Genomic DNA, 14,578 nt, shown 5'->3' with positions numbered 1-14,578 from the left:
ATCACGTTTTAACGAGATAACTATCACGTTTTAACGACATATGTATCACGTTTTAACGAGATACGTATCACGTTTTAACGACATACGTACCACGTTTTAACGAGATACTATCACGTTTTAACGAGATACGTATCACGTTATAACGTGATACGTATCACGTTATAACGTGATAGCGCTCGAAATTTTTTTTTTCCTGCGTGATAGCAATGCGCTTCCGTAGGTTTGCGTCTTTTCTTTGTTGTATTTGTTTTTCTCGTGTTTGCTGCGCATTTGCTCTTGTCGACCACCGTAGTATTTTAACGATTCTGTACTTTAGTTCTGCTGGTGTCCATATCGTTATGTGTATTTGTTATAAGATGCATTGTGATCACTGTTATGTGTAGTGTTATGGGCTTCCCCTGTCTGACTCTGCTCACTTCCACTCACATGTGATGGACCTGTCATGTGGGCGGGGGATTAGCGGAGCGAGAGGACCAGGACCGATGCTGATCTGACAGAACACCGGAAGAGCGGAGAGTTCAGTGTGTGTTTGAGTGTAACGGTTTGTTAGAGGGGCGAGCTGCAGCCTAAGGAATAGCAGCTCGCTCTTATTTCTAATAAACCCTGTTGGCGGTACTACATCTGCGGTGTGTTGGCGTCATTACAGTATTTACTTACACCACTTTAAAAGGTACAGGATTTAAAAGGTAAATGTGGAATGTGGTATCTACAGACGCCAGCTTTTTTTTTTTTTAACCGTTTTTTGGAAAGAACTGTAAAAAAAAAAAAAAAAAAAAAAAAAAAAAACTTGCGTCTGTAGCTACCAGTATTTTTTTTATCGTTCTTTCAGAAAACCGGTAGATTACCGTTCTTTCGAAATAACGGTAAACTACTGGCAGCTATAGTACGCCAGTACGCATGCAAAATAAAGAAAATAAAAATAAAGGTATGTGACAACCTCGCTCGAATGTAAATAGTACTTTTCCCCAGTTTTTGTCTCATAAAGATGTAACGCATTGGTCCATGTGCCGAAGCGCATGAAATGCATCTGTGGGCTAATTTCATTCTCACTAAAAGAATGAAATTAGAATTAACAGGGTTGGATCAGCAGATTAACTCAAACCTCCTGATTAAAAATAATGAACAGGTTTGATTATTTTAAGGTGATCAAGGTGTGTATACAATCACACGTATAGCTGCGCAAAGGTGTGCCGCGTAATTGTGGAGCGTTTTGGCTCTGATGGAGAACATCGCCAATGGAAGGATTCAGAGGGAGCGATTTATGTGTTCGCATCCACCTGAATAATATGTAGTTGCGACTCTGCCTAAGGGTTAAGCAATAAAATATTAAAATCATGAAATCAACATCAGGTTTGATGGTTTGTGGTCTAATTAACACTGAATGTAGTCACATTTCAGTGTATTTAGGTGAGTTTTGATGCTTTGTAGTTTGATATTATTCACAGAAAAAGTTTGCGTGGCTGCCGCACATTTTTCATGCAAGGGAAAAAGTGTGCGTATATTTACACAAACTTTGACGCAAAGTTCATTTTTATACGCGCCGACTTGTACGTGAAAATCGCGCTCTACATTTTTTGTGTGCACGCAGGCTTTATGCATAAGGCCCCTGGTCTTTTGTTCAACATTCAATCTCCCATTACTTAAGCACCTCTTCTCCTCTTACTTCTCTCTGGTATCCCCCGTCTTCTCCTGCACCCATCAAAATACAGATGGGCTTTATTTAGGTGGGCTGCTGGTTTTTCTCGGATTATGGTTTTGTTCTCTCAGTGCTTTCATGGACTTTTGCAAGTCTTTGTTCATTGTTTTCATTAAATCAACTAAATTCTACTCTACCCCTACACCTGCTTCATTTGACTCCTCACAGCAAATTCAAAAGTATGAAATGTTTTGGTGTTAGTAGACTTTGTGCAAAAGCAGAGTTAATTTTACACTTATAGAGTCACATTCTGTTTATGTAACTCTGGGGTGTATATTATTAGTAGTTAAACTCCAGTGTTAAAACAAAGTGTTTCCTATCAAATCTAGAGGTGTTAAAATAGAATCAATAACTCTTTACTTCTTAACTCTGAACTCCACCAGCGGCTCTAACACTGAAGGAGTTAATTCACTGACTTCGCCCCAGACTCACAGATTCCCACTGAAGCGAAGCGACAGAAGCCAAGTTATTTCAGGACTTTTTACTTTCCACCTGTCTGAGGTGTTTACCACGCTTGGTAAGTCATTTTTTCTGAGATGGTTTATAATTATTATTTTGAGTTGAGCTCAACCTGTATGATAGACGGCTCGGTGTTAGCATTTTTAGCTTAGCATGCCGACTGTTGGCGAAGTGTTGGAAAAAATCAAGCCGGTGAAGATTCAGTCAAATGACTGGCTAACTTGAAGAGATCCGTAATAATCTGGAGTATGTTTTTTTTTCATGATGTTGAACGTTTACATGCATATTGGTCAGCTTTATCAACCTTTCTGATCGATTTTTTTCCTTTGAAAAAATGTAAAAAGCTTTTTCACGTTGAAAGCATTATTCCCGCTGTTGTGTCTTCTTATATACGTTTTGCAGCATATTTAATCCTTTTATTGCCTTTTTGTATATATTAGAACCAGTTTGGTTGCGGATGAATCGCCAGTCGTCAGCCTAACCTCCCCCTCCCGATCATTCCAAGGATTCTTAAAGATTCAACCTCCAAAAATTATGTAAGTGTTAATATCTCTGAAACTCCACATCTCTGTAATTGAGTCTTATTGTTAGAGTTGTAGTAAAATGTATTCCTTCGTTCCATTCCACATTGTTATGTTTTTTGTTTGTTATGATCCAGAGACCGACACAGGCTATTGTACTCAGACTGAAGAGACTGTCTAATGCAGTAGAGGAGCATGTTGGTGTCTCCAGCCAAACTTCACGAACAGCCCAACAACCTGAAGACAATCTGTTAGTGATGGACATCTCTCTGGTGGAGTGCAGAGAGGAACTTTCTCTTATCAACAGAAACATAAACTGGATAAGAAATGATGGATCTGAATATCAGGTTGGTCTGTTATGTACTGTACATATCTGGTAATCTACCTGTTAAAAGAAAATGTACTCTATCATATTACATGAACTGCATGCATTGATACAGGCTTTACTTTCTCCACCTTGTACTTTGAACAATTTCATGCATATAGTATTGAAGAAAAATGTATTAAGCATACCTCATTTTGTATTGCACAGCTGATATATTAGACCTTTTAATAAGCAATATGTGAATGAAATTGATATGTGAAACATGCACATTATTCCACGTAATATGTTTTGTAATTATGGTGCACATTTTGAAATAAATGGATTTGAGAAAATCATTGCCTCTTTATTAAATTTTTATTTTCCTAAGAATTTTTAAAAGTTCAAAACAATAAAATACCTATTTAATATTAATTACAAATAACTCTTAAAAAGTTAAAGAAGTACTCTGTGAGAGTTAATATTAAGATCTAACTCTGAATTAGTGTTAGTAAGTGTTAAATTATTAACTCCAGCAGATTTGATATTTGACACTTTATAAGATTTAAGGTACCAACTCTCCAAAAAGAGTTAAATTAACACTTTCTGATGTGGACCCATATAGACACTTTAAAAGTGTTGAAATCAAATCTGACAGTGTTAATCTGGGCCTCCTGGATTTGGTGTGTACCTATGCTAAAAGAAAATTCTAGCTAGTCTTAGTTATGTTGTATTATCCTTACAATCATGGTTTTGAGGATAAGATCCTTTAAGGAATCACATCAGAAATATTTTAGTATTTAATTTGTAATTGAAATTTTGCAGCTCTACACTGTTCTGAAAGCACGTCCACTTCCACTCCCACTCATTTCTATAGTTTTTACTACAAAGAACTTAAAATGTCTTTGTACACTTAACAAAAAATGGGACAAAAACATTATTTCCTGAAAATGTAAATAACATAGATAATATAAGTTGGACCAAATACTTTGAGAACATTCAAGTTGTCTTGTGTTAAAGTATCTTCATAAAAGCCGGTTAAGTTGTTAAAAGCAAATTAACAGCTCAAACATGTTGTCAGGAAAAATAAAGCAATGTAACTTTGTTTATTGAGTGTTATTATACTGCATTATGGTGAAGGGTTTGTATGGGAACCATTCAACAATGAGTAAGACTGCTTTTGATGACAATAAATGAATAAAGTCACATTATGCTATGAACTTTAGGCAGCCTTTGCTTGTGCCATTTTTCCGGCCTAACTTTTAAGATATTAACAGATATGGAAAATGTCAGTGTCTGCATTGTTTGAAGAGATAGTATGGTATGTTAGCTTTGAGTAGTATGGCATGGTTGACAACGTAAATCTGGGAATATAGAAGAGAACGGGCTGTTTGAACATTTGCTTGAAGTATCTGAACGTTATCCCAGAAATTAAGCCATGATCAACTGTTCTGACTAGATTATCTTAATGTTAAAAGGTGCAACATGCAACAATGTTTTAGCATCATTTCTGGCAACAAATATGTCAGAAAAATCAAAAGCATTCAACTACAACACCAGTTAAAATTTCTATGACGGTGTATTAGAGCTAGTGTTGATAGAAAAAAAGTCAAAAATTTGCTTGAAATAAAAAAAGTTAAACTTAAACTTAATTACAAATAACTCTTAAAAAGTTAAAGAAGTACTCTGTGAGAGTTAATATTAAGATCTAACTCTGAATTAGTGTTAGTAAGTGTTAAATTATTAACTCCAGCAGATTTGATATTTGACACTTTATAAGAGTTAAGGTATTAACTCTCCAAAAAGAGTTAAATTAACACTTTCTGATGTGGACCCATATAGACACTTTAAAAGTGTTGAAATCAAATCTGACAGTGTTAATCTGGGCCTCCTGGATTTGGTGTGCTGCAGCTGGAGGGTTGATTTTTTTTAGGCAAACAGGACCTCACTGTTGCAGTAATCAATGTGACTAAAGATAAATGTATGGATGAGTTTCTCTAGATCTTGCTGGGACATTTGTCCTTTAATCCTGGAAACAGTAGAAGGCTGAATTTGTAATTGTGTCATGTAGCACAGTCAGGTTCCATGTCTGATTACTGGTTTCTAGCTTTAATACCTTAAGCCGTGTGCTGATTCTAGCTCTTTTTTCTGTAGGTGTAAAGATAACTACCTCAATTGATATTTACAACTGATATTTACAGTCAAGCATAAAGTTAAAATTAAAATTAATTATAAATTTATAATAAATTGTAAAAAAAATTCATAATTTCTTATAAATTTATTAATTATTATAATAAACAGTCAATTAATTTGCAAGCAGAATAACATGTTTACCCCACCTTCACCTCTTTTCATCTTAGTGCTAAATCACACCAAACTGTGATAACTGTGGTGCTCAAGCAAAAAAGACACCAAGTCTGTCTCCTATTCATAAATAGAAATGTTTTGTGTCCAGCATGGATTATGTTCACAGTAAATGATAAAAGTAGTTTTTAGTTTCTTCTAAAAACAAACTAGTTGACTTTTTAAAGTCTGTTCATTTTTATAACAGAAAAAAAAATCTGTAAAACCAAGACACTTGCTATTCATAATGCAGTCACACTGTCAGTTTACCTGTGATCATACTTGAAATGATGAGTGGAAGGATGACCAGTTTCAGCATTCGCATCAGGATCTCTCCTGGGAAGCCGAAATACTGCTTATGGAGATGGGAAAGGGTCGCATACTCCCTCACCACAATGCCCAAACTGATACCTGAAACATCAGAACAACTTCTCAGTTTTTCTGATAGCTCATGTTCACCTGAAACAAACTGCAATGTTTTAATAAAAAATACATTTATTCACCTAAGCCAAGTGTGTCAAACTCCAATCCTGTTTCACTTTCTGTTTCTACTTACTGAACTTGTTCTACAGAGGCCTGGTAATGACCCTATTATAGGAGCCTGTTCTGTTGAAGGAGAGATGCATTTAAAAGCTGAAGAACACTAGCCTCTGAGGACTGAAGTTTCAGACCCCTGACTTTAACCAGGCCCAACCATATAGCCACATTTTAAGTTTGTTTTCACACCTGACAGTCCGGTAGACTCATTTCAATTGGGGACCAAAATTGCAACAGTTTTTACATTTCAGCTGCTGCGGTTCACTTTCATACTGCACTGTCAAATGAGCCAAACGTTTTGAAAAACCTGTTTCCCTCCTTGTCTGTATTGGCGCTGCACTAAGAATCACTGAATTGACATGAAAATCTCTGAAGACACTGAACAAAACTTCCTTCTTTTCAAAATGCAAACAAAATGGAGTGGTGTCAAATTTCAGTGGTTGTAGGATTTATCTTTAGCTGAAAATCACAAGCCATTTCTCCTGCTAGCAATAGATTAGAATGCCCTATGCTGTTTTCTAGTTCATATTTCTGGAGTGGTCTCTGGTCTGTTTGGCATTCACATATTCACACCAGAGTTCACTTCAAACAAACGAGACCTAGGGTCATAGGCGGAGTTTGCTTTTTTTAGTCCAAATCAGAGTTCAGTTTCACAATCACACTTCCCCAAAAGAACCAGACTTTCTAGGCAAACAAACTGGAGTTTGATTAAAGCAGGCCAAATGGGGTTGGTGCGTGAATGTACCTAAAGAAACCCAGTTCATTCTCGTGATATACAGCAATTAACATTATCCGGATGTGACCTTTTAGGTATCTGGGAATAAAAAAAAATACAAAATACAATCTTCTTTCTTGACACAATTAGTAGCATTAAGTTCACAAATTGAAGGAATTTGTGCATCAAAACATATGTCCATACTCATTATGGCCTTCAGGGGCTGTACTTAAATTATGCTTTTCTAGATTGTGATGGACCGAGTTAAAAACAGAAGGAGTCACAGGATATTAATTAGAAAAATAGGTTTTTTTTATTTTAACCCAAAGATTATAAATGACAAAAAGATAAACTGAGCTCATAAAAGAGGTCAAAGAAACAAAACTGAACTCAGGCAAAAAATGTAAACAAATTGGCTGCACAAACAAACATAACTGACCTAACAAAGAAATGACACACAGGGGTTTATATACTGGCTGATCAGACCAATTAAGACACAATAGGGATAACTAAACAGAACACAATCACAAACACAAAACAAATAACAGTACAGCCAAGTTTGGCTAAAGTAAAACCCAAAAAATGAAAATCAAAAATATTAAAGTTTACTTAAATACAAAACTTATCTAAATAAAGAAACTACAAATTTCCCCTGCCAGCAGGAACTAGTGGTGCAGTCCAATCAGCATTTAAGCCTGCTGAGCCCTGGCATCCATCTTTTGTCTGGCCACTCCAAGGCAGGTAAGTACCGGCAAAAACAAACAAAGTTAGTTGCAAACAAATTAAACTTTAAAGTTGATATAAATACACATGTTAACTAAATGTGCGCGCTAGTGATGGGTAGATGAGGCATCAGGAGGCGTTTTGACTCATAGCAACACTGTATTGATACTGTGTCGATACTGTGTCACTCAATACTGACACCTGCTGGACATTAAAAATTCCTACAGGCAACATAGTGATTTGATGACTTAGTCTATACAATAAGACTTAAGTCTTTGTATTTTATTGAATATTATACGTTGTATTATGTCATATCTTCAGTTACATTTAAAATATATTTGATATACAGTCAATAAAGAATGTGAACATGAACCATAAAGTGAAAATTTAAGTGAATGTGTTTGGAATGAGGATGTGTTTTTCCCACACATTTTTATTAAAATGTTTTTACAACCTTATGAAATGAAGCCTGTTTTGCTTATTTGACAAAACTTCTGCTGTAGAAAAAAATTAAGTAAACACTACATTTACAGCGAACCCTTGTTTTTCTTAGGGGTTGCGTTCCGAAAATAACCCGTGATAGGCGAAATCCTTTTTTACAGTTATTACACACCATACATAAATACTCTACATTGAAACCAAAGAACAAAACCTGTTTTCAGGTCAGCGGATGTGCGTGTTCATCAATCGGGCCTTACTCTGATCCGCAGTCGTGGCATTAAAGTGTCTCCTCCAATCTGCCCCAGAGATTCACAGCTGGATCTATGGCAGAGCGAGGGAGCTCGTCAAGCGAACCTCCGGTCGGGTTCTGCTGCCTCTGGCCACAGTTTTTTTATTTTTTATTTTTTTCCAGCAGACATTGAAAGTTTCAGTTTCAATCTCCTGAGTGGCCAATCTGTATTAAACACTGTAACGTTATTGGTACTCAGGTAGCGCGGAGACTGTTTTTACCCATCGTATGGTCAATCAACCAGCGGTCAATCAGGGCGAAGAACACTGTAGAAAAAAAACTGCACAAAAAAATCTGCGAAGCAGCGATACCGTGAAAAGTGAACCGCATTACAGCGAGGGTTCACTGTATGTGAAATAATTTATAAAAAGCAACTGTAATTTGTAGAATGGCTGCATATCTGAGTTTATCTAGGTGTATCTGAGACTTCAGATCTCATGCCTGTCCTCAAAATGCCTCAGCATTGAAAAGGTGGATTTATTTAAATAAGACAGTTTAGTCAAATATATGCAACACTTAACCTGCAGAACAAAATATGAAAGTAAACTAAATTCAGCTGAATTTGGATTCAGATCAAGTAGAAACTGGAACCGGATGAAACAACAAAAATGAAAACAAATTTATTTTCCAACATAAGATCAACTTGGTCCCACACTCTGGAAACCTTTTGTTTGAAGCTGCTCCATAGATGACAATGTAAAAGATCAAGAATTTGTTTGGCAAATGCTTTTGACAGATTCGCTTCCTTATAAACACAGTTTGGCATCCAGTGTCATTTCGAAACAGTTCCTGTATTGGTCACGTGACTTGCTGAAACCAATACGTCCACTGACACAGGTGTTGGTCTGTGGGCTTGATACATGCGCCGGTGCGTCGGTGTTGCTGGACCCATCACTAGTGCGCGCTAACATACAGAACAAATGTATCCAAATCAACTAATAAATGTTTTACTGAAACTAAAGTGTTGTATTTGAATGAAAAAAATAAATGAAAACTAAATTGTGCATAAGAGTTACCGACTTCTGCCTTCAGAGTGTGGCCATGGATTTGGCCATCACATAGATGTACTGGTGATGTAAAGTGCTTTTAAGAGTCAAAGTCACCTTTCAGCACACATTATTACAATGATAGACTAGAATGCTAGTTCAGAATGGACTAGAATGCTAGTCCAGCATTTTAGACTAAATTAGAATGGTTGTCAACTTGGGCTTCAGTAACTCAGCCAGTGAGACACTGAAATCAAGCTCACAACCTTCTGACTAGCAGACAACAGCTCATTGTGGCCACAATGACCATTAGCGATTTTTACTGAACTCGAAGCAATAATGATAAGGGTAAAACTAAGCTGCGATCAACAACCGTAAAGGACATAAAGAAAACGTATGACATTGGATAAAAGAATTTTAAACAGAAAATCGGAAATAGCAAAGATATTTTATTTAATTATTGTATATTTATTTGTCTATTTATCATTGTGGCCATTCAGCTTCTCATCGTGATTATGTACCATTTCTGTTGCTTAGCTACATGTTTGATTAATTTCTCTCTGTATGCAGGGTCCTTTCAAGTCTGTCAGTGGTATTATTTCATGCTGAGCTACTGTATCCATCTGTGTCTGCCCAACACTTAACTGGATTTTCAATGAATAGCGTCGATCATGTTGCACAAAAGACAGTTCTTAGAAATGCTTAACATCATATTTTGCTCATATTTTCCTGTGATGTAACTGCATTGCTGATCAAACTTTATTTATAGAGCATATTTCTAACAACTCGGTGAAACACAAAGTGCTTTAAAGAGGTTAAGAACAACTTTATAAAGAAAAAACAGGACCAGAAAGATTAACTTTAGGTGGCAAATCTATCTTTCAGAATATTACAAAGCTATAAATTTCTTCCAAGTTGGTGTTTTTCATTGCAGCACCTTACTGCTGTTCTGATTTTGACTACTTTGCATTATTCATGCTGGATCCTTGTGAATTTAACAACCCTGATTATTGTGTAATTATGTCCACTATAATGATTTACTCTAACACCTTTACAACATAACAGTTTCCCCCACCCCAGCCCAGTCAGGTTGACTTCAAACATCAACTATGAGTGGGGTGGATTTTGAAACTTTGACCTGGAAAACATATGTGTTTACCAGGTCAAAGGACATTTTTGATTACAGCTCAGACGCATTTAAAATGCAGCCGAGGATCAAAATTCTGCTGAATCAGTCTGTGACGGTGTGCTTTCAATGGTTTTGTAAATGAAACAGCCTGGGAGAAATGTGTTGGGTATGAAATAATCAAAGTTAAATAGTAGCAGTGGATCACAAAGCTTATCTCTGCTGTATAAGACCTGCAGAAGATTGTAATCATCTCACCGGGATCTTCCCATTTCACAACAGCTCATATACAGCATACTGCTCTTAGAATGATCATGAAGCTAACTTCCATCAGACTTGGTGTTAAATAAAAATAATCTGTCCACAGCTAAGCCCAAAACTATTAATTCCTCAAGTAGATTCAGATTTAAAGTCTTTTAGTTTCACCAACTTGCTTTATTCTGACTGGAGGTATTGTTAATGGCTTAGAGTGGATGTAGCCAAAGTCTTGACTTGAATCTGATTGAGAATTTGTGGAGAGAGCTAAATATTAGGGTGATTGGTAAAGAGGTTTTCTTGCCTAAATGACTAAGCTCATCACCAGGGATAAATAATCAGAATAGCAGAGAAAACATATCAAACATGCCTTTAGGGATTTTTGGGGAGGACACACAAAAATGACAGAATGTTCAGAACAGTGCTAACAGAAACCTTATGAGAGAGTGTGAACATGAACACATTCCCGATGTTCTTTGTACACTCCACCAGCTTCCTATCTCTACTATGATCATTTACAAAATCTCCCTGCTCTCTTTTCATTGTCCACATGGTAAAGTAGCCTCTTACTTAAAAGATCAATGGCCCTCACACATTCTCTGCTCCACTTCGTATTCCCAGGATTTGCACCCTGCCTCTGCCTCCTCATCTCCACAGACCATAGACTATGTACTTGCATAGTGCCTTATCAAGTTAAGAGGACTGATACTGATACATTGTTTTATTATCTTTTTTAGAGATGCCTGTCTCATTTCTTATCAGAAAAAGGATTTAAAAAAAATCTGAAATAGAAATCTAGGGGTGGGGATAATTTGGATTTTAACTATGAATAACAGTCTAATGTTTAACAGTTTAGGAAATCTTGTTCTCATAGCCCAACACAATGTGACATTTTCGACTAAGGATGCTTTAACAAGACAGAAAACTATTTTGTCTTAGCCCCACACAAATTAGCATGTGGGTAAACTTTATTTATCATTGTAGCTTAGATAATAATTACTCATAAATTCTCAACAGAATCCCAGTTACAAAAATCTGACCAAACCTTTAAGTGGGAGTATACCAAGAAATTGACCCTAATTTCCTTAATTTTGGGAGATCAGGAATCATCCCGACATTTACATGTGAAATTGATTTTATCCACTGATCTTGACATGACATCTGTTATGAAATGGTGCTGTTTAAACTGAATTGAAATGAATCTTATTTTCCTTCATAAAGGTCTGAAAATCAGCCACTGTTGGCCTCTCTGCTGGGAGAGAGGCTGACTGACAGACCCGCCCACCAGTTCACGTATGCATGTTGGCAGTTAATCATTGTCACATTGTTGCTAACTTTGTCGCTATATTTATCAACTTTCCAGACAAAAAATTGGTATTAGCCAAAATTTGAATCAGTAGCTCAGGCTTTTTAAAGATCACCCAAAAAACTCCAATCAGTGCACCCTTACTTTTAAGAAGTCGTTCAGGTTCACATTCTAACAGAAAGAAAAGAGAGGTCTAGTGTTTGACCAATAACTGTAGGACACTGATCATTTATTAACCTTCTCATACATTCCATGGAAGCACTTAAATTACCATGATAACATTTCATATTGTTTTTTTTTTCCATAAAAATTCAAGCCCTACCTATAGTCACATGCTATGAGTTAGACGTGTTATTATAAAATACCTGAGCTGAAACATCAGAAAGGCAAGAAGTTATTCCAACTATCAAAGCCTGGGGAAAAGTTACTGAAAAAGCCAGCTATAAAGTTTCTGCTGTTCATACCATTTCAAGGCCACCTAGTCTGCTAATTCAGCAAACTGTCAGTTTAAAAGGAGACACTGATTAACCAAACACAGCTTCTGCCATTCTTGGACCATTTGATGTCAATCTAAATAAGTTAAAGCAAAGGTTTAAATATCAGAATTTAACAATGATATTTAAATTTGGCCTTTCACCATCTACATCCAGGCTAGTTCAGAGTACAAGAAAGCATTAATGCATTTCAACTTTCTTTCCAGCTTTTTTTTTTTTTAATCAGGCAAAATATGCCCAGAAAGCCAAGATTTCAATTATTTCATTTAATCAGACTGCTTTAATGCTGGATGACTATTAAAATGAATAGAAAACTGGTCCCTATCAAAATATATAGTTGTAGTAGTTTAAAGTAGAGTATTAGTATTTGTTTAGCAGTTCTAGACACACTTGCTCTAATGCACTGAATGTGGAGCAATTTTTTTCTTAAGTGCTTTGGCACTTTTGTTATCTTTGAAAACGTTAAGAGCACTTAGCGTCCGTCCCCTGACCTAATTTTTCCAGGTAAGTTCTAAAGCATTAATTTACAGAACCAGCCTTCTTTATCAAGTTGTTGAGCCTTTTGAGGTCCCTGGTTTTGATGCTGCTGCCCCAACAGATGATGGCAGAAGGGATGACGCTCTCAACAACAGACTGTTAGAATCTGCAGCATCTTGGTGCAAACGTTGAAGGATCTTAGCTTCCTCAAGAAGTACAGTCTGCTCTGTTCCTTCACTCCAGTCCATTCTGGAGATTCATTCCAGACTGCACTGAAGCTTCACTGTTGCTGGACTGGAGATATCCAGTCCAGCCTGTTGCCCAGATGAACACAGAGGTATTTATATTCCTCCACCACTTCCACTTCTTCTCCCATGATGGAAATAGGGTTGGTTTGGATCTAATCCTGTTTCTCCTGAAATCTACAATCATCTCCTTTGTTTTGTTCACATTCGAGATGAGATGAATTTTTCCACACCATGACACAAAGAGGTCCACTACATCTCTGTACTCAGCTTCTTGTCTCTGATACACCCGAAAACTGCATGGTCATCTTTAGCTCCGTTCACAGATTTCTTATCAGATTCAAGTCAGGACTCTGTATTAATATTAATTTCCAATAGAAGAAACATCACTTTAAATCTAAATCTGTTTAAACCTTTTTGGTCTGAACTGCATTTCCACATGTACACAAAGGTCTTGGGTCAAGACTGTGTGTACACACATACTATTCATGGTTCATAGATTTGGCGAGAACATGAATAAATCTGATTTACTCTGATTTACGCAGGCACTAAGACTTTCAGATGAGGAAACATGAGGTACACGCCCACTAACATGAAGCTGTCCCTCAGCTGTTCATATCCCAATCACACGATGCTTTGTGTTGGACCGTCACATAAAATCTAAATAAAATGCACATGAGAAGTTCCAGAGGTATGAGTACTATATATGGCATTGTATAGATGAGAGATGCTTTTTTTCTGCCAGTTTGACAAATCTAACAAAGTACTGTTGAGATTTGTAATTGCAAAACTGACAAAAAAAGGACAAAAAATTGCCTTCAGCTTGTCATATTTATGGAGAGCATCCTTGACTGAAGCTCTGCATCATACAACGCATCCTATGGAAAACAGACAAAGCTAAATTATTCAGCCAAAAACATCCACAGTAGATGCTCTTTTAAGAGACCCTCCATAGCCCACCAAGAGCTCTCACCTCAATCTGGTCACGTTTGACTGAGGCTCATCGAGACACAGGAGAGGCTGTCTCCTCCAGCACCAAACCTGTGACTGTCTGCCCAGCATGGAGCTACAACAGCTCTGGAGCTGGGTTAGACATCTAACACTGAGGAAGGTTAGCGGAAATAATGCGTCAGTGTGTGACACACTGACATACAGAACCGTTCACCTACCGATCAGCACCGACAGAACCGTCGCAATAAGCAGCCAGTTCCTCCTCAGTAAGCCTTTCACGTTCACTGCACGTCGCTCCTTAATGCCCATCATCTCCACGATTCTCCCAGATTTCGCCCAAAATCAAGGAAGGAAAAAATGTGAAGAGGAAGGAATGACTCCTGTGGATACACCTGCAGATTGGCGATCAACAGCACAGACGGCAGAAGAGGAGGAAGAGGAGGAGGAGGATGGTGAAGGAGCAGTGTTGCTATAGCGGAGGAGGCGGCGGTCTACTGATGGCGCTGTGAGGGAGGAACTTGCCCCTCCCCCACTCAAGGTGCTTCTGCCTTTCCCACCTTTATCAGGTGATGGTTGCTCACTACTGGTCACATAGATGTGGACCAGTGTTTAGACGCGCTTAAATTTAACTCAACACAGCTGAATTTTTGGTTTGTTGCAGCACAATGGCAGATTTCTGTTCTCAGTCCAGCTAAATCTTTTTTTTTTTTTTC

At 37.2% G+C, this 14,578-nt stretch overlaps 1 protein-coding gene and 1 long non-coding RNA gene across 3 annotated transcripts in view; one reads left to right on the top strand and one right to left on the bottom strand.

The window, feature by feature from the left end:
* The window catches only part of LOC106910651 (excitatory amino acid transporter 3), a 40,476-nt gene extending 25,898 nt beyond the window's left edge, over positions 1–14,578 (bottom strand). For both annotated transcript variants that reach the window (XM_088015402.1, XM_088015403.1), the window contains exons 1-2: positions 14,084–14,578; positions 5,591–5,731 (exon numbers count right to left, since the gene is read on the bottom strand). In XM_088015402.1, the coding sequence (XP_087871528.1) occupies positions 5,591–5,731; positions 14,084–14,177 (235 nt within the window). In that variant the 5' untranslated portion in view covers positions 14,178–14,578. The remainder of the gene's footprint in view (positions 1–5,590; positions 5,732–14,083) is intronic.
* On the top strand, positions 1,749–3,333 carry LOC148153853 (uncharacterized). Its single transcript, XR_015766040.1, has 2 exons — positions 1,749–2,691; positions 2,814–3,333. It is a non-coding gene; the product is annotated as an uncharacterized LOC148153853 (long non-coding RNA).

Source organism: Poecilia mexicana, unplaced genomic scaffold (assembly GCF_051168715.1).
Source record: "Poecilia mexicana isolate PSO_F unplaced genomic scaffold, ASM5116871v1 scaffold_18, whole genome shotgun sequence".
NCBI lineage: Eukaryota > Metazoa > Chordata > Actinopteri > Cyprinodontiformes > Poeciliidae > Poecilia > Poecilia mexicana.
This window is presented reverse-complemented; position numbering and strand designations above follow the sequence as displayed.